Below are 19,930 nucleotides of genomic sequence, written 5' to 3'. Positions count from 1 at the left end.
GGACCCCAAATCCCTGTGTGCTGCAGCTTTTTCCAAAACAATATTCAGCTCCTTTTATTTTTAAGTACATAACACCTTTTTCTACATTATATCAAATCTGCCAAGCTTTTGCCACTCAAACATGTATCCTTATGTAGACCGTCGGCCTCACCACTGCCATCCTCCCATTATTTTCATCATTCACAAACTTGGCAATAGTACATAATTTATATTTTAAATAATTGTGGCTCCAGCAATGATCCCTGTGGTATCCCAGTAGTTACAGGTTGACATCCTAAAAGTGCCCCACTTATCCCAATTCTGTCTTCCATTTGTTAGCCAATCCTCTATATATGCTAATATCCTATCCCCAACATCATGGGCTGTTAAGTAACCTTTTAGTGCACGTATATTACATTTACTGGTTCCCCTTTATCTGTCATGCTCAAAGAATTCTAATAAATTTGTCCGGCATGATTTCCCCTTCATGAAACAATGCTGACTCTGCTTGATAATATTACATGTTTTTAAATACTCGGCTATTAACACCTTTCATAATGAACTCTCAACGTTTTCCCAATAATATACGTTGAAGGTAACTGGCCTATAGTTACATCCTCTGGGACTATTTTAGAATATAAAGATTCTTGGAAGACCAGTGCATCCACTACCTCTGTAGTTACTTCCTTTTAGATTTTGATTTATTGCCATGTGTACTGAGGTACAGTGAGAAGTGTTGTCTTGTGTACAGTCCAGGTAGATTGCACCATACATTAAAACACAGAACAAAATACATGAGGATACCTATGCATAGTGGGTGAAGTATACGGTATATAGTGCTGCAACTGTAGAAAGACCAGTGCAGGCCATTCAGGAGTTTGATAACAGAGGGAAGAAGCTGTTTTCTGAATCTCTTGGCGCGTGTTCTCGAACTTTCAGTATCTTCTGAAAGAGATTGGAAGAGGGAGGAGCCCGGGTAGGAGGAGTCTTTAATATGCTGCCCGCTTTCCCAAGGCAGTGGGAAGTGTAGACAGTCAATGGGTGGTAGGCTGGCTTGTGTAATAGACTGAGTTGTGTTCACAACTGTAGTTTCTTCTGGCCTTGGCCAACCAGTTGTCATACCGTGCTGTGATGCATCCAGATAGGATGTTTTCTATGGTACATCTATAGAAATTGGTAGAGTCATTGTGGACATGCCAAATTTTCTGAGGAGGTATAGATGCTGTTGTGTTTTCTTGGTTGTAGCGTTGACGTGGGTGGACCAGGACAGATTGGTGATGTTTACACCTAGGAATTTGAGGGCAGCACTGTAGCATAGTGGTTAGCATTGTGGCTTCACAGCACCAGGGTCCCAGGTTGGATTCCCTGCTGGGTCACTGTCTGTGCGGAGTCTGCATGTTCTGCCCGTGTCTGCATGGGTTCCCTCCGGGTGCTCCGGATTCCTCCCACAGTCCAAAGACGTGCATGTTAGTTAGATTGGCCATGTTAAATTACCTTTGGTGTCCAAAAAGGTTAGGAGGGGATAGGGTGGAAGTGGGGGCTTAAGTGGGTCGGTGCAGACTCGATGTGCCGAATGGCCTCCTTCTGCACTAATGTTCTATGAAGCTGTCAACCATCACCACCACGGCACTATTGATGCAGGCCAGGGCGTAGATGACATTTCGCTTCATGAAGTTGATTTTTAAACATTGTGAGATTGATTGTTATCATTACACCATGCCATTAAGTTCTCTATCTCCCTCCTGTAGTCTGACTCATCGTTGTTTGAGATCCGACCTACTACGGTTGGGTCATCAGCAATCTTGTAGGTGAAGTTAGAGCCGAATTCTGCTCCACAGTCATGTGTATGTAGGGGACTAAGCAATCAGTCTTGCGGGTCCCCGGTATTGAGGACTATTGTAAAAGAAATATACTAGTGTGCAATCACTAGGATCCAGGGAACATAGTGGCTTTTGGACTCATTAGTTTCCTGACTACTTTGTTCTCTAGTGATAATTATTGCAGTTATTTCCCCCAACTCCCCAAACACCCTTTTGATTAGTAAGTATTTTTTGGAATGTTGTTGGTGTCTGCCATGTGAAGACTGACTCACAGCATTTATTAACTCTGTAATTTCTTGGTTCCCCATTATTAATTCTCCAGTCTCATTTTCTAAGGGGTCGATGATCACTTTGGCCACACTTTAAAAAAATATATATTTATAATATACATTAATGATTTGGATGAAGGAATTGCATGCAATATCTCCAAATTTGCAGACGACACTAAGCTGGGTGGCAGTGTGTGATGTATGGAGCATGCAAAGAGGCTGCAGGGTGATTTAGGCTGGCTGAGTGGGCAAATACTTGACAAATGCAATATAATGTGGGTAAATGTGAGGTTATCCACTTTGGTGGCAAAAACAGGAAGGCAGATTATTATCTGAATGGTAGCAATTTAGGAAAAGAGGAAGTGCAACCAGACTTTGGTGTCATGATGGAGCAGTGGCTGAAGGTTGGAATGTAGGTACAGCAGGCGGCGAGGAAAGCTAATGGCATGCTGGCCTTCACAGCGAGAGGATTTGAGTGAGGGGTAGGGATGTCTTGCTGCAGTTATACAGGGCCTTGGTGAGGCCACACCTTGAGTATGGTGTGCAGTTTTGATCTGTTAGTTTGAGGAAGGACATTCTTGCAATTTAGAGTGTCCAGCGAAGGTTCACCAGACTAATTCCCAGGATGGCAGGATGGTATATAAAGAAAGACTGGATCGACTAGGCTTGTACTCACTGGAGTTTAGAAGAATGAGAGGGGATCTCGTAGGAACATGTAAAATCCCAATTGGACTGAACAGGCTAGATGCGAGAAGACTGTTGCTGATGTTGGGGATGTCCAGAACTAGGGATCACAACCTAAGAATAAGAGGTAAGCCTTAGGTAAGCATGAGATGAGGAAAAATGTCGTCTTTCAGAGAGGTGTGAACTTGAGGAATTCGCTACCACAGAAAGCTGTTGGGGCCAGTTTGTTGGAAATATTCAAGAGCGAGCTGAATGTGGCCCTTGCAGCTAAAGGGATCAAGGGGTATGGAGAAAAAGCGGGAGTGGGATACTGAATTTGCATGATCAGCCATGATATTGAATGGTGGTGCAGACTCGAAGGGCCAAATGGCCTGAATCCGCACCTATTTTCTATGTTTCTATGAATATAAGTGTCACCAGGCAGGTAAACATCCATCACTGCTCTCCTGGAGAACTGGCCTCAGATTTTAAATTATTATTGGGAAGGGAGGAAACTAAGCCACAGATCACTAGATCATTGTAGGCTGCTTTCTCTGTCAGCAACAAATGTTGCTTGCCATAGCTATAATATGCAGCCCCATTCAATCTCTGCTGGAAATTGTTGAGGCCACGTCTTTGTTTAGGTAAAATTAAAGTAAATAAGCATATCTGATAACTATTCGCATATATACAGTTAACTGGACCTAAAATACAGAGTAATTTAAGATTATGTTTTTAATATAATGTATTTCGTGTTTGTTGATATGGGGCTGATTAACTTTTAAGGGTGATGTGTAATGTTCCCTTACTTATGAAACTGGATTTTTGTAAGTTGGCATGCAAAAAAATGCTTATGACAGGAAAGCAGGTTGCTCAGCTGTTTCAAGCATCAAAATTATGTTTTGAAACCTAAATACTGCAGGCACTGGAAATTTTGAAATGGAAACAGAAAATGCTGAAAATACTCAGCAGGCCTGATAGCGTCTTTGGAGAGAAGCTGAGTTAACATTTTAGGTTGAAGTCCATCTGCCAGAAACGTTAACTCTTTTTCCACAGATGCTGCCAGACCTGCTGGGGATTTCAGCATTTTCTGTATAAATTCCTTTATTATACAAAAATGACTTTGTAAAGAGTGCACAACATATTTCCAAAGATGTGCTAGTTAGTTAGGTGGATTGACAATGCTAAATTGCCCCATAGTGTCTAGGGATGTGCAGGTTAGAGATGGGGCTAGGGGCACCCATTTCAAGGGTTGGTGCAGACTCGATGGGCTGAATAGCCTCCCGTACTGTGGGGATTCTCTGATATTTTGGTTATCATTGTAACCTTAAATCTATATTTGTAGATTGGTATGATGGCAAGTGAGGTTTTAGAGTTTCTTTTCCTCAAGTTGTACTGTGTGCTAAAATCATTGGATCTTTTCCAAATTTAATGCATCCTACTGACGGACAGAAACCTGTTTTGAAAGTGGATTAACTTCCATTGCAAATGTTTTTAGACCTATGTCTGTGACAATATTAGTCAAAAGCAATTTCTTTTAACACGCCTCTTTAAGGAAACACAGTTCCAAGTTATTCCCTTAATTTTCCAATCTGCCTTTGGAAGACAATAGTTACAGCGCAGCTTTATTTGATCCTTACTGTTGTGATATTCTGTTGCAAAACCTTGCTGCACTGTTCTACTTTGTTACTAATTTCTTCAAAAAAATTTCTGCCACTAGCTTTGTATTGGTACCAATATGGAACAGTGATGTTTCCTTGTTGTTTAATGGTTAATATGATTTGTGGAATGTTACGTAGTGGATTTTCAAATCTTTGTTAATGTTGATTGTTTAATAAACAAAATATTCTCCAGTTAACCTTCAACTGTTGCAAGGCATTCACATACATGTCTCTCTTTGAGGAATGCTTCAGCAATTGGCGTAGCCTTTTGAACAATTTTCAATAAATACAGCAAAAGTCACTGAAATCCTAAATGCTGGTCAAAAACAGTGTACTTGTTTCAGCCTGTGTATTTGAAATCCCAGCCATGGCCCCAATTTGTTGTAAACCCTGTAGAGACCATTAACTTTCAAAAGACTACCAAACATCCAATTAATAGCTGATTCTATAATTCTTGAGATGAGAGCACTATACAATGTTATGTTTTAAGACTCTTACTCAAACACCAGACGAAAAGTATTATTGATTAAATGCTATTTTTGTAGGCAACTTGTGCTTTAAGCTACAGAGCAGAACTTTTTCCTTATGAGCACATCTGGGGAAAAAAAGACTTCACAGGTATACTTTACACTCTGCTTTAAGCAGACATTCAGTCCTCCCAGAATCGGTCAAAAATGTTTCTTTGGCTCCTGACAGTTTACTTCCAATTTGTTTCCTCCCTAAAACTTTTAACTTCAGACCTGTGTTTCATAGTGAGAGTTTCCCTGGAGCCCTCTTTTCCTTGTCTGTGATGTTGCGTGATATTTTAGGAAATATCTGTGGTTTCCTCTGAAACCTTCCCATCGGAAAATACATTACCATGGCAACATTAAGCATATGGGCCTTGTACTCTTCAGAACCAAAGTCTCTTATTTTGGAAGTAAATGGACAATTGAAATCATTTATAACATGGTATTCTTAACCTTTTCCTGGGACTTGCATACCATCTTTCCTCTGGCATCAAAGCTGCCTTTGTCATTGTCAGCAAGTATGAATACCTTGCACCTGTTTGCCACACTTGGTGATGATGGCAGACTGCTAGTCTCCAAAATCCCAGGATGGGGTTGAGAGAATGTCATCAGGTTGTAAACATTTATTAAAATGTCCATTTAGTTCAAAGATGGAATAGTGTTTGGGTGTCTTAAAAAAAAAAAAAATAGCTAATCAGCTTTTTTGCCTGGATACAATGCCCATGTAATTCACATCACCACGGACATGAACTTTGGGAAGAGAAAGGGTTTTAAGATATATTAAATTCTCAGGCACAGGCAGTATGTCAGTGAGAGAGGTAACAGCAAGGGACCAAACACCATGCAGGAATATGGGTGGGCGCTTGCACTCTGAAAGGATCAAATGGTGCAGAATTGAAATCATGCTGGAAGATTTGCCTAGCTTGCACTTGAGGGCAAATCTCCAGGTAAAATCCACCATGAAAGACAGTCCTGGACCTAAAGGTTACTGGGCTGGGAAAGGAAAAGAATGTAAGTAAATACTTGAGAGCTAATATTTGTCTTCCAATTTGATGCTGAAGTTTAAACATTATATTTTTGTTTTAACAGCTGTCAAACGTTTAATGAAAGAAGCACAAGAACTGAAGGACCCAACAGAACAATACCATGCACAGCCTTTGGAGGTAAGATTAGAAGTAACTTCAAAATTAAACACAGGCCCGTAACTTGCAGCTAACAACGGGAAGCCATGGGCCACCAATTTTAAAAGGGGGAAAATGCTCACTTGCCTGCGCTCAGATAATACTATGAATCTTCCTCTCCATGTGGCAGCCTGGGGCCTCCAATGCCCCGGTCTGCGTAAGCTGCAGTGCAGCTCAGGAAGAGTGCAGTCCCGTCCCCTTATGATGGGGCCAGCTTGGGAAAGCCCAAGGCAGGCATTTAAACTGCAGATTTATATTCAAGACAATTGGCAACTTCTGTAACAAGTGTTTTAAAGGCTTGTAGAAGTTTTTTAAAACAGTTGTTTTGCTCTTTCTTTTATACAGACATTGCTGTTATTGATTCTTTTAAAGTAATTTTTAATTTTTTTATGATTAAACGTGATTATTTATAAGTGAATGTAGGTTTGGTTATTTGTTTTAAATCTGTGAATATTTAAGTCTGCACTATTATATAACTTTACGTGTGGCATGCTTAAAAGTGTTCACGTGATTTAATTTAGATTATGGTCATCAGATTTTAAAAGCGCTGTCACTGCCCATGTAACATCTGATATGCTTTACTTTTTGGTTTGTATTTATAGAATCACTACAGTGCAGAAGAAAGCCATTTGGCCCATCTAGCTTGCATCAACACTCTGAAAGAGCACCTTCTCCAAGCCCTGCCCTATCCCTAAAACCCCACCTAACCTTTGGACACTAAGGGTCAATCTAGCAAGGCCAATCCACCTAACCTGCACATGTTTGGACTCTGGGAGGAAACTGAAGCACCTGGAGGAAGTGGCAGTGGTATGGTGGTGCAGTGGTTAGCACTGTTTCCTCACAGCACCAGGGACCTGGATTCAATTCCAGCCTTGGGTGACTGTGTGGACTTTGTGCATTTTCCCAGTGTCTAAGTGGGTTTCCTCCGGGTGCTCTGGTTTCCTCCCACAGTCCAAAGATGTGCAGGCTAGGTGGATTGGCCATGCTAAGTTACCCCTTAGTATCCAGAGATGTACAGGTTAGGTTCCAGGGCTAGGGCGGAAGGGTGGGCCTTGGTAGGGTACTCTTTCAGAGGGTCGGTGCAGACTTGATGGCCGATTGGCCTCCTGCACTGTGGGAATTCTATGCTTCTATTCCATGGTTCTAGGAAACACGGGAAGAATGTGCAAACACCAAGTCACCCAATGTCCGATTTTAACATGGGTCCCTGGTATTGTGAGGCAACAATGCTATCCACTTGCCACCATGTTATTATATTTCTGCCTTGTTTACTTCAACTATCTTATTCATTTTGATGTTTCGATAAGACATTTATAGAAGCTTGTAAAGTTTAATGTAAAGCATTTATTCACAAAAATAATTTAGAAATATAGTTAACCTTTAACTGTGTTAGCTGAACAATGATGTTAAACTACCTCAACTTGTACAAATTTTTTGCAGTAAAATATATTTTCTCGCTTAAATACAGCAATCCATAAAATACCTTTCCCCACATAAACACAATGGTTCTGATTGTTTGGGGTGGAAGGGGAGGGTTTTGACACATCAAATTTTAATGTTTCAAGCTCAAAGTCAAAAGCACAGCTACTGAGGAGCAGTGTCCTGGTACACATCTCCTCTGACATCATTTCAGGATGCCCTTTGGCAGTGGGGATGCCAAATCTTCAGGAGCGACAGGAGAGGGGCAAAAGAGGGGGAAGGGGGGGGGGGGGGGTCATTGCACTACTAGTTAAGGAGTCAATTACTGCAGTAAGGAGAGATGATATCTGGGGCTGGCATGAAATGAAGCTTTCTCGGTAGAGTTTGGGAATAAAAAAGGGACCGCCACATTGCTAGTTGTTTATTATAGACCCCCAGATAGTCAGCGGGAAATTGAGAAGAAAATAGGTGCGCAATTTGCAGAAGTGTATAAAAATAATAATAGAATAATTATAGTGGGTGATTTCAACTTTCCCAACATTAACTGAGATAGTCATTATGTTAAGGGCTTGGATGGAGCAGAGTTCAAAAAATGTATACAAGAAGGTCCAACAAGGGATGATGCAGCGCTGGACGTAATTCTGCAGAATGAAGTCGGACAGGTGTGGGAGCATTTTAGTGATAGCAACCGCAACATGATGCAAATTAAGTTTGTTACAGACAAGGAAATAGACAAACTGCAGAAGAAGGTCTTGGATTGGGGGAGAGCAGACTTTAGTAAAATAAGGCAGAATCTGGCCACGGTAGATTGGAACAAGTTACTGGTGGGGAGATCTGCAGAAGAGCAGTGGGGTGTTCAAAGAGGAAATGGGGGAAGGTACAGGCCCAGGGTAATAGGAAGGAGTAACAAGCCTTCAATAAGTACAAGGGGTGCAAATCATCAGAAGCATTAATGGAGTACAGAAAGTGCAAGATGGAGCTTAAGAAAGCAATTGGGAGAACAAAGAGGGGTATGAGAAGTCTCTAGCTGGTAAAAGTAGGGAAAGGTATATCAATGAAAGTAGGGACCAAGGGGGGTATCTTTGGTGGGGCCAGAGGACAGTGGTAGGGTGTTAAATGAATATTTCACGTCTGTCTTCACCCAAGAGAATGAGGAGGCACATATGGAACTCTGGGAGAGAGATTATTGAGCAAGTTGTTATAGGGTGTCAAGGTATTGGAGGTGTTGGCAGGCTTAAAAGTGGAGATCTCTCCAGGTCCAGATGAATTGTGTCCCAGGTTGCTGTGGGAGGCGAGGGAGCAGATTGGAGGGGTACTGATCCAAATGTTTTATTCCTCTCTGGCCAAAGGGAAGGTGCCAGAGGACTGGAGAACAGCTAATGTGATCCCACTATTTAAGAAAGGCTGCAGGGATAAGCCAGAGAACTACAGGCCAGTGGATCTCAGGCCAGTGGTGGGGAAACTAATAGAGAAAATTCTGAAGGAGAGAATCTATCTCCACTTGGAGAGGCAATGTTTGGCCCTTGTCAAAGGGTGGTCATGCCTTACAAATTTGATTGAATTTTTTGAGCACATGACGAAGTGTATAGACGAGGGTTGTGTGGTTGATGTAGTTTACATGGATTTCAGCAAAGCATTTGACAAGGTCCCACATGGGAGACCTATAACGAAGGCTAATGCACGTGGGATACAGGGTAACTTGATAAGGTGGGTTCAAAGCTGGCTGAGCTGCAGGAAAGAGAGGGTGATGACAGACTGCTGCTTTAGTGACTGGAATCTGGTGTCCAGTGTCGTACCACAGGAATATGTGCTGGGTCCCCTATTTGTCATTTCTATAAATGACTTGGATGACTATGTGGGGGGGGGGGGGGGTTAGGATCAGTAAGTTTTGCAGTTGAGACACAAAGATAGGCTGGGTGGTTAACAGTGAGGCTGAGAGTGTTGGGTTGCAGAAAGGTATAGAGAGGATGGTCAAATGGGCAGAAAAGTGGCAGATGGAATTTAATTCTAAAAGGTGTGAGGTGTTACACTTTGGAAGGAGCAATTTAACAAGGAAATATTCAGTGAATGGCACCACCCTGGGAAGTCCTGAGGAACAGAGACCATGGCGTGTTTGTAAATAGATCTCTGAAGGCAGAAGGACGGGTTAATAGGATGGTGAAAAGGCATATGGTACACTTGCCGTTATCAATCATAAGACCATAAGACATAGAGCAGAATTAGGCCACTCGTCCCATCGGGTATGCTCCGCCATTCAATCATGGCTGATATTTTTCTCATCCCCATTCTATGGGCTGAAGGGCCTTTTCTTCACTGTATATTTTTCTGTGATTCTGAGTACACTCTTAGGACTAAGTAATTGATTTGCTGCAATACCTGTCAGAGAGATAGCTCGCATTAGCTTACAGGAGGCTTGCATATGTCAACTAAGGCATTAAAATTTATTAAAGCATTTGAAGTAATCACTGCGGCTTGGATTTTTTAAATGTGTTCATGGGATGTGGGTATCGCAGCCTGGGCCAGCATTTATTCCAAATCCCAAATTGCCCTTGAGGGGCAGTTCGAGTCAACCACATTACTGTGGTAATGTAAACTTCCTTCCCTCAAGTACATTAGTGAACCTGATGGATTTTTGCATCAATCGACAATGTTTTCATAATTCCACATTTTTATTGAATTAAAATTTCACCATCTGCAGTGGTGGGATTTGAACCTGTGTCCTCAGAACATTACTCTCCGTCTCTAGTTTACTAGTCCAGTGACAATAGCACTATGCCATTTCCTTCCTTTTAAGGATGAACATTGCACCAGGGAGACTCTTAAACAACACAGCTTAAAAATGCATTGCCAAGTCCACATGAACTTTACCTTAGCTCTGAATCAGATGTGAGAACAGGCATGTTAATGTTAGTGTTCTTGATCCTCAATCGAGGCCATGAACATAGAGTCATGGATGTTTACAGCATGGAAACAGGCCCTTCGAATCGTCCATGCTGCCCAGTTTCTATCACTAAGCTAGTCCTAGTTGCCCGAATTTGGCCCATATCCCTCTATACTCACCCTGCCCATGTAACTGTCTATCTATCTGCTTTTCAAAAGACAAAGTCGGACCTGCCTCTACCACTGTCTCTGGCAGTCTGTTCCAGATGCTCACCACCCTCTGAAGAAATTTTCCCTCTGGTCTCTTTTTTTGTATCTCTCCCTTCTCACCTTAAACCTGTGCCCTCTAGTTCTAGATTTCTCTACCTTTGGGAAAAGATGTTGATTATCTACCTTATTTATGCTCATTATTTTATAGACCTCTATAAGATCACCCCTAAGCCTCCTACGCTCCATGGAAAGAAGTCTCCTTAAAACTCAGACCATCAAATCCTGGTAGCATCCTCGTAAATCTCTTCTGCACTCTTAACAATATCCTTCCTATAATAGGGTGACCAGAACTAAATACGGTATTCCATATGTGGTCTTACCAATGTCTTGTACAACTTCAAGACGTCCCAACTCCTGTATTCAATATTCTGATCAATAAAACTTAGCATGCTGAATGCCTTCTTCACCACCATCCTGTCCACCTGCGACTCCACCTTCAAGGAGCAATGAACCTGTACTTCTAGATCTCATTGTTCTGTAACTCTCCCCACATCCCTACCATTAACTGAGTAAGTCCTGCCCTGATTTGATCTACCAAAATGCATCCCTCCCATCATCCAAAACCAACTCTGGTGGGCCACCCATATGCTTAGGATGTCAGAGTCCCGACTGCCAAAGCAAATCCTCTTCTCCCAGTTCAAGGAAGGATCCCAAATGAGAGGGGGATAAAGGAAGCTCTTCAAATACACCTTGAAGACTTGGCTCAAGGAATGGAACATCGACATCAATGCCTGCGAGACCTTTGCTCAGAAGAGACCTACTTGGAGGGTTGCAATTCCTCCAGGAGACTGGAAAAGGAGCCAGAGAGAGGATTACCCGCGAATTAGCATCCAAGGTCCATTCCCACATTTTGGCAACTCCTGCCAAATGAGTGATTGAAGATGTGGCTCGAGGATCAGGCTCATCAGCCATGCAAGGATTCATAGAATCCGTGACCAGTAACAATGAGTATCTTCAAGTGGATAATCATACCTGTTAACAAGTGATTGCCACATTCTATCGATTATACAGCCTCATGACAAACCAAAGTTTTAAAAAAATCTTTCACTTTCTGTGACTCCAAACTGAATTTATACAGTGAACTCACTTTTATACAGTGAAGTACCCTTTAATGGAATTAACAGCATCATGACAAACCAAAATTTATTCAAAATTTTTTTTAAATCTTCCTTTTTATTTGCATTTTAAACATTTTTTTTAAAAAATAATTTTTATTGAAACATTTTGAATTTGTACAACATCGAACCATAATAAAATACCAACAATAACAATAATGATAGCAATCATAAACATTCGCCCCTCCTCAATGAACAACACAACATATTAACAACAACTTAAATTAACACAACGTTAAGTTACATAACCGTAGGAAAAAAATATAGAAACTATAATAAGGAATCCCCCCCCCCCCCCCCCCCCCCGGTTGCTGCTGCTATTGACCATGATACCTATCTTTGAGCCAGGAAGTCCAGAAAAGGCTGCCACCGTTTATAGAACCCTTGTATTGATCCCCTCAGGGCAACTTTGACCCCCTCCAATTTTATAAGTCCCGCCATGTCACTGATCCAGGTCTCCACACTTGGGGGCGCCTCATCCTTCCACTGCAGCAAGATCCTCCACCGGGCTACTAGGGACGCAAAGGCCAGGACACCGGCCTCTTTCGCCTCCTGCACTCCCGGCTCCACCGCAACTCCAAAAATTGCGAGTCCCCACCCTGGTGTGACCCTGGATCCAACCACCCTCGACACCGTCCCCGCCACCCCCTTCCAGAATTCCTCCAGTGCCGGGCATGCCCAGAACGTATGGGCATGATTCGCTGGACTCTCCAAACACCTGGTGCACCTGTCCTCACCCCCAAAGAACCTATTCATCCTAGTCCTGGATATGTGGGCCCGGTGCAGCACCTTGAATTGGATGAGACTAAGCCTCGCACATGAAGAGGAAGAGTTGACTCTCTCCAAGGCATCCGCCCAAGTTCCGTCCTCTATCTGCTCCCCAAGTTCCCCCTCCCATTTAGCCTTCAGCTCCTCCACTGACGACTCCTCCACCTCCTGCATTACCGTATAAATGTCAGACACCTTCCCCTCTCCGACCCACACCCCTGAAAGCACTCTGTCCATCGCCCCCCGCGAGGGCAGCAAAGGGAACTCCTCTACCTGTCGCCTAGCAAATGCCTTTACCTGCAAGTATCTGAACATATTCCCTTGGGGAAGCCCAAATTTATCTTCCAGTTCCCCCAGGCCCGCAAACCTCCCGCCAATAAACAGGTCCCTCAATTTACTGATGCCCACCCTTTGCCACCCCCTAAATCCCCCATCATTGTTCCCCGGGATGAACCGATGATTTCCACCCAATGGAGCCTCCATCGAGCCCCCTGTTTCCCCGCTATGCCGTCTCCACTGTCCCCAGATTCTTAGGGTCGCCGCCACCACCGGGCTTGTGGTATACCTCTTGGGAGAGAGCGGCAACGGCGCTGTTGCCAAGGCACCCAGGCTCGTACCTCTACGTGACGCCATCTCCATTCCTTACCACGCCCCCCCCCCCCCCATCACCCATTTATGCACCATTGACACATTGGCCGCCCAATAGTACCCCAAAAGGTTGGGCAGCGCCAGCCCGCCTCTATCCCTCCCTCGCTCCAGGAAAACCCTCTTCACTCTCGGAGTCCCATGTGCCCACACAAAGCTCAAAATACTGCTAGTCACTCTCCTAAAGAAGGCCCTGGGGATGAAGATGGGCAGGCACTGAAAGAGGAACAAGAACCTCGGAAGCACCGTCATTTTGACGGACTGCACCCTCCCCGCCAACGACAATGGCAGCATGTCCCACCTCTTGAACTCCTCCTCCATCTGATCCACAAGCCTGGTAAAATTATGCTTGTGAAGAGTCCCCCAGTCCCTGGCCACCTGCACCCCCAGGTACCTAAAACTCTCCCCTGCCCTCTTAAGCGGGAGCCTACCAATTCCTTCCTCCTGGTCTCCAGGGTGCACCACAAACACCTTACTCTTGCCTAAATTTAGTTCATAGCCTGAAAAGGTCCCAAACTCAGCTAGCAGCTACATCACCCCCGGCATCCCTCTCACCGGGTCCGCCACATACAGTAACAGGTCATCGGCATACAACGACACCCTATGTTCCTCCCCACCTCGCACCAAACCTCTCCACCTCCCTGAATCCCTCAACGCCATCGCCAACAGCTCGATTGCCAATGCAAACAACAATGGGGACAGGGGGCAACCCTGCCTGGTCCCTCGGTAAAGCCGGAAGTACTCCGACCTCCTCCCATTCGTGGCCACACACTCCATCGGGGCCTCATATAGCAGCCTCACCCATCTAATAAACCCTTCACCAAATCCAAACCTCCCCAACACCTCCCATAAGTACCCCCACTCCACTCTATCGAAGACCTTCTCTGCATCCAGCGCCACCACTATCTCAGCCTCCCCCTCAATCGCCGGCCTCATGATGACATTCAACAATATCCGCACATTCAGCTGCCTTCCCTTCACAAACCCTGTCTGGTCCTTGTGTAAACCCCTGGCACACAGTCCTCTATCCTGGTGGCCAGGATTTTTGCCAGCACCTTGGCATCCACATTGAGGAGAGATATGGGCCTGTATGAACCACACTGCTGGGGGTCCTTGTCCCTCTTTAAAATTAACGAGATCAGCGCCCGCGACATCGTCGGGGGCAAAGTCCCCCCTTCCCAATCTTCATTAAGTGTCCGCACCAGCAAGGGGCCCACTAGGTCCACAAACGTTTTATAAAATTCCACCGGGAACCCATCCGGCCCCGGCACCTTCCCTGACTGCATCTGCCCGATCCCTTTAACTAGCTCCTCCAGCTCAATCGGCGCCTTCAACCCCTCCACCTGCACCTTCGGGAAAGAAAGCCGGTCGAGGAACCTCTCCATTCCCCTCCTCTCCACCGTTGGCTCCGACCGGTACAGTTCCCCGTAAAAGTCCTTGAAGACCTCATTCACCTCTACCCCCTTCCGCACCACATTCCCACTCTTGTCTCTCACTCCAGCAATTTCCTTAGCCGCATCCCGCTTCCGGAGCTGATGAGCCAGCATCCTACTCGCCTTTTCACCATGTTCGTACACTGCCCCTTGTGCCTTCCTCCACTGTGCCTCTGCCTTTCTAGTGGTCAGCAAATCAAATTTAGCCTGTAGGCTGCGCCTCTTCCCCCAACAGTCCCTCCTCTGGTGCCTCTGCGTACCTCCTGTCTACCTCCAGCATCTTTCCCACCAGTCTATCCCTCTTGCTCCTCTCCCTGTGTGCCCGGATGGATATCAGCTCCCCACAAATCACTGCCTTCAGGGCTTCCCAGACCATCCCCACCTGGACCTCCCCCGTATCATTCACCTCGAGGTATCCCTCAATACTTGCCTGGACCCTCCTACCCACCTCCTCCTCCACCAACAACCCCACATCCAACCGCCACAACGGGCGCTGGTCCCGCACCTCCCCCATCTCCAACTCTATCCAATGCGGAGCGTGGTCGGAGATTGCAATGGCCGAATATTCGGCCTCCTCCACTCTCGGAATCAGTCCCCTACTCACCACGAAGAAGCCTATCCGAGAATAAACCCTATGTACATGGGAGAAGAAAGAGTACTCCCATGCCCTCGGCCTCACAAACCTCCATGGATCCACCCCTCCCATCTGGTCCATAAACCCTCTCAGTACCTTGGCCGCCGCCGGCCTCCTACCCGTCCTAGAGCTGGACCGATCCAGTGAAGGATCCAACACTGTATTGAAGTCCCCCCCCCCCCCATAATCAGACCTCCCGCCTCTAGATCCGGGACCCGTCCCAGCATGCGCCTCATAAAGCCCGCATCGTCCCAATTTGGGGCATACACACTAGCAAAGTACCACCTTCTCTCCTTGTAGCCTGCCCCTAACCATAACATACCTACCCCCCTTATCCGCCACCACCTCAGGTGCCTCAAACGACACATTTTTCCCTACCAGAATCGCCACTCCCCGGTTCTTCACATCCAACCCAGAGTGGAAAACCTGCCCCACCCACCCCTTCCTCAGACGGACCTGGTCCGCCACCTTCAGGTGGGTCTCCTGAAGCATTGCCACATCTGCCTTTAGCCCCCTCAGATGAGCAAGTACCCTCGGCCGCTTCACCGGCCCATTCAATCCTCTCGCATTCCAGGTGACCAACCGGATCAGAGGGCGTCCCGCCCCAGGCCAGCACCCCCCGCCCGACCCAGTCCCCACAGCGACAACACCTCACCTCTGTCCCCCCCCCCCCGGCCCCCACCAGCTCCTTCCTGACCCTGCCAGCAGCAACCCGGTATTCCCCCCCCCCGCAGGCTAGGAACCGTCCTCCATTGTACTTCCGTGGGTCAGCTAACTTCTGCTGACCCCGGAAACTTCCGCCAAAAACCAGACCCCTCCCAAAGTGGGATCATCCCCCATCCTATCCCTCCTCCAGGCACCGCTCCAGCGCGGGGAAGAACCAGTTACGGCCCACCCCCCCACCCCCCCCCGTCATCGTCTCCACCCCCAGCCCCGCAACGCGGGAAACCAGAGGAAAGCCCGCGCTTTCGCACTGCCCCACCACACCCTTCTGACGCAGCTCCCAAATACCAGCCCCACTCCATACCCCCAACCCGACATAGAATACAACCAACCCGCCCAACCCTCCCCGCAAGATACAAAACTCAAACAATGCCCCACAACAAAGAACAGAACAACACCCCAATAAATAACCATATCAAAATTACAAAAGTACAGAAAAAGAGAACACAGCAACAGCAGAAACCAGCAATAAAGTATTACAACCGACCCCCCAACCCCTAGTTCGAGTCCAGTTTCTCCGTCCGCACGAAGGCCCACGCCTCCTCCGGGGAATCAAAATAATAATGCCAGTCCAAATAAGTTACCCACAGGCGCGCAGGCTGCAACATTCCGAACGTTATCTTCTTCTTGTAGAGCACCTCTTTCGTCCGATTAAACCCGGACCGCCGCTTAGCCACCTCCGCACTCCAATCCTGGTAGATCCGTACTACCCCATTCTCCCAGTTGCTGCTCTTCACCTTCTTGGCCCAGCACAGCACACGCTCCTGATCACTGAACCGGTGGAACCTCACCAGCACCGCACGCGGGGGTTCATTCTCCTTAGGCCTCCTGGCCAGTACCCTGTGGGCTCCCTCCAGCTCCAGGGGCAGATGGAAAGATCCGGCCCCCACTAGCGAGTTCAGCATCGTAGCCACGTAGGTTGTCAGATCCGCAGATTTTTCCACCTCATACGGTGATCAAGCTCCTCGAAGCGGTCCTGCCACTTCTTGTGGAGTGCCTCGTGCCCCTCCACCTTACTCACGAGGACCACGGCCTCCTCCTCTTATTCAGTGGCCTGCGTCTGCAACTCCTTGATGGCAGCACCCTGGGTCGTCTGAATCTCCGAGAGCCTTTTGTTCGTTTCCTGCAAAGAGCTCAGTACCTCAGCCTTGAAATCTGCAAAACAGCGCAGGAGAGCAGCTTGCTGCTCCTGGGCCCACTGCTTCCACTCCTCTGGTGCTCTGCCGACCGCCATCTTGGATTCCTTCCCCCGTTTTTTTCTGGGGAGCTGCTGCTGTTTTTTTTCCCCCTCTCCACTCCGAGTTCGAGTCATGAAATGCGGAGAAAGTCGATCAGCACACCTTCTCCCACCGGGAGACGTCGAAAAATTCAGTTTTGGGCTCTAAAAAGAGCCGAAAAGTCCGTTTGAAATGGGAGCTCCCAAATGTGCGGCTTCCTACGTCATCGCCGCCACCGGCAGTCGCATTTTAAACATATTAAAAGCGTAAAACATTAACCTAACAAAAAAAGTCTCCCGATGTCTCCTGCCTCTGCTAGACTGAAAAGTAAAAGTGCAAATAAAAAGGTGTAAAAACTCACCCAACATCAGGGCAAGTGGTCCTAGTTAGCACTGTCCCTGCATTTTTCATTCAGCAGCTCCAGCGCAGTGCAGGGCTTCAAACAGGGTAGAAAAAAAAATCGGCTGGTAGTTTAAAAGCCACGTGCTTCCAGCGCGTATGCCCACACTTCCGGGTCATCACGGCGTGCATGTGCAGCGGACCAGCGACATGAGTCGCTGACCGGAGAAGACGTTACGTGCCAATACCGTGCACAGGAGGTAAGATTAGAAGTAACTTCAAAATTAAACGCAGAATTGTTTGTTTGGAATGTATGTTTTTGCTGATGGAATGCAGAAGTGAAAACCCACATAATTTCTGCGGGTATCTTTTTTCCTGAATCCGGGGCACTTAAGTTGTTTAACATTGACTGTGATGTTTTCTGTCTTTCACCTCCCACCTCTGATGGAATCCTGTGCCCTCTCACTATATTTAATCAGGCGGGGGGTGGTGAGAGCTGGAGTCTCCGCTACGCCTCTGGCAGAAGTCCTGTGGACGGTCTTCCTGCCTGTTGCATTTAATAATAATTTGAGGTCTTGTGGGCAATTAATGGTCACATAAGGGCCTCGCCCTGCTGCTGCTGCTGCTGCTGGTTTTAATCCAGAGGGGGAGGGCAGGGTGACTCACCATATGGGGAACATGATAGTAAACCCTCCCATGATTCTAATAGCAGAAACCAGTTATTTTTGTCATGGGGGTTAATGAGGTAAGAGTTGTGGCCCATCTACCTCAGTTGTATGGCAAACCACCTGCAATGAAATTGTCATTTCTTTTCCCAAATGGAAGATGGTGGTGTTGGTAAAGATAATGCAACTGATGAGGATATTAAAGGTATTAATGAAAGTGGAAAGGAAGTTTGATGCTTGGTAGTCAACCCATCATCCATTTATCATATGTTGCTTATGTTGAAGGATTGAGTTAATAATGAGCTGTAGTAGTGAACTATATAAGCTAATAACTGTTGTGAACGAGTGGCCAAAGGGGCTAGAAGGGTTACCGGGAGAAGTTGGAACACTAACTCCATTCCAACTGCTTTTCTATTGGAGTATCTGACTAGAACAAACATAAACCATGACTGATTTCAGGATATAGCCATGGTATTTAATCTTGGCGTCATAAGCATACAGGATGTTTTGGAATAAACATGGTGTCCGTGATGAGAACATATATAGGAGCAGGAGTACGTCTTTCAGCCTTGAGCCTGCTCTGCCAGTCAGAATTAACCAAGTCATAAAGGAATGAAAGCAATTGACAATGATAGGTTTCTTGAATATCCAAAGTCTTAGTGCAGTGAACCACCATTGTCGGTGGTTATATTGATCTATTAATAGGTCCGAAGTGTAGGATGTCAATTCTTTTGTTGACGTCAGATTAATGAACAGATTATAACTTAAAATGGCGCATGGAGCTGGAGGCAAACTATCGACATGGATACCAAATTAGCTTGGAGGTAGGAGACCGAGTAGGGATAACATGCATAGTACAGTTGGCAAGATGTGACTGGTGATGTTCCCTGTGACACTAATAAAGATTATTATCTTTTCACTATTTTGAGTAACAGCTTTCATCAAAGATGCTTTTGTTAACAAAATATTCTCCCTCTTGCTCCATATTCCTACCAGTACTGTTCTGTAGCAAATTAAATTAATCTAAATGAGTGCAGTCTGAGTTTGATCTTTCTTCCTTTAATCAGTTCCAAGGGCCATCTTCCCATGGCACTAAAGCTGATGCCAAAAATATTTCCAAATGTGGTCTTTCACTGTAGTACAATGTGTTGATCAATTTAAAAAATTTTGGTTTTATTATCCAGTACTTGGCAAGTACCTTAGAAATCACTTACTTTGTGGGTATATAAAATAGGACAATAAGATAATGCTATAATAATGGTGAGATTATCAGCATCTGGCACCTACACTCGCCATATAGTATTTGTCAAATACCTTGCTCCTTCACATCGATAGACTTAAAGCCACAAGACCGGTGTGAAAATTTGAGGTGTATGCCGATTTGATTCTGTATTTAAAAAGAGCTGAAAGGGTAGGGCTGGTGATGAGTAGGTGAGTTTTTAACAGCATAATGACTAATTGCTGTTGGAACATCCCCTCCGGTTCTGAAAATTAATATAGCAAATTATAGTTTTTAGTTTGCATTTGTCTCTTTTTTAATCCCACATGTGTATTTGCCAAATATCTTTTCTCTGCATAATTTAAGTCAAATTTCTGTTTCTTATTTATAATTCTGGGTTTGGGCTCTGTCTCAATGAAGATACCTTGTAGAAGGTGCTAAACTTATGCTGGAAAGGATGCCAGATTATTGGAAATCTCTGCTAATAAACCCATGAAAAGTCTGGACAGTTATTTGTGAAG

The 19,930-nt window shown here is 45.6% G+C and overlaps 1 protein-coding gene across 1 annotated transcript in view; it reads left to right on the top strand.

The window, feature by feature from the left end:
• Positions 1-19,930, top strand: part of ube2j1 (ubiquitin-conjugating enzyme E2, J1) — a 72,206-nt gene that overhangs the window by 17,225 nt on the left and 35,051 nt on the right. Inside the window, exon 2 of the mRNA XM_038799359.1 lies at positions 5,991-6,064. Within this exon, the coding sequence (XP_038655287.1) occupies positions 5,991-6,064 (74 nt within the window). The remainder of the gene's footprint in view (positions 1-5,990; positions 6,065-19,930) is intronic.

This window comes from Scyliorhinus canicula, chromosome 6, assembly GCF_902713615.1.
Source record: "Scyliorhinus canicula chromosome 6, sScyCan1.1, whole genome shotgun sequence".
Taxonomy (NCBI): domain Eukaryota; kingdom Metazoa; phylum Chordata; class Chondrichthyes; order Carcharhiniformes; family Scyliorhinidae; genus Scyliorhinus; species Scyliorhinus canicula.
Note: the sequence above shows the minus strand (reverse complement) of the source record. Positions and strands in the feature narration are given on the sequence as shown.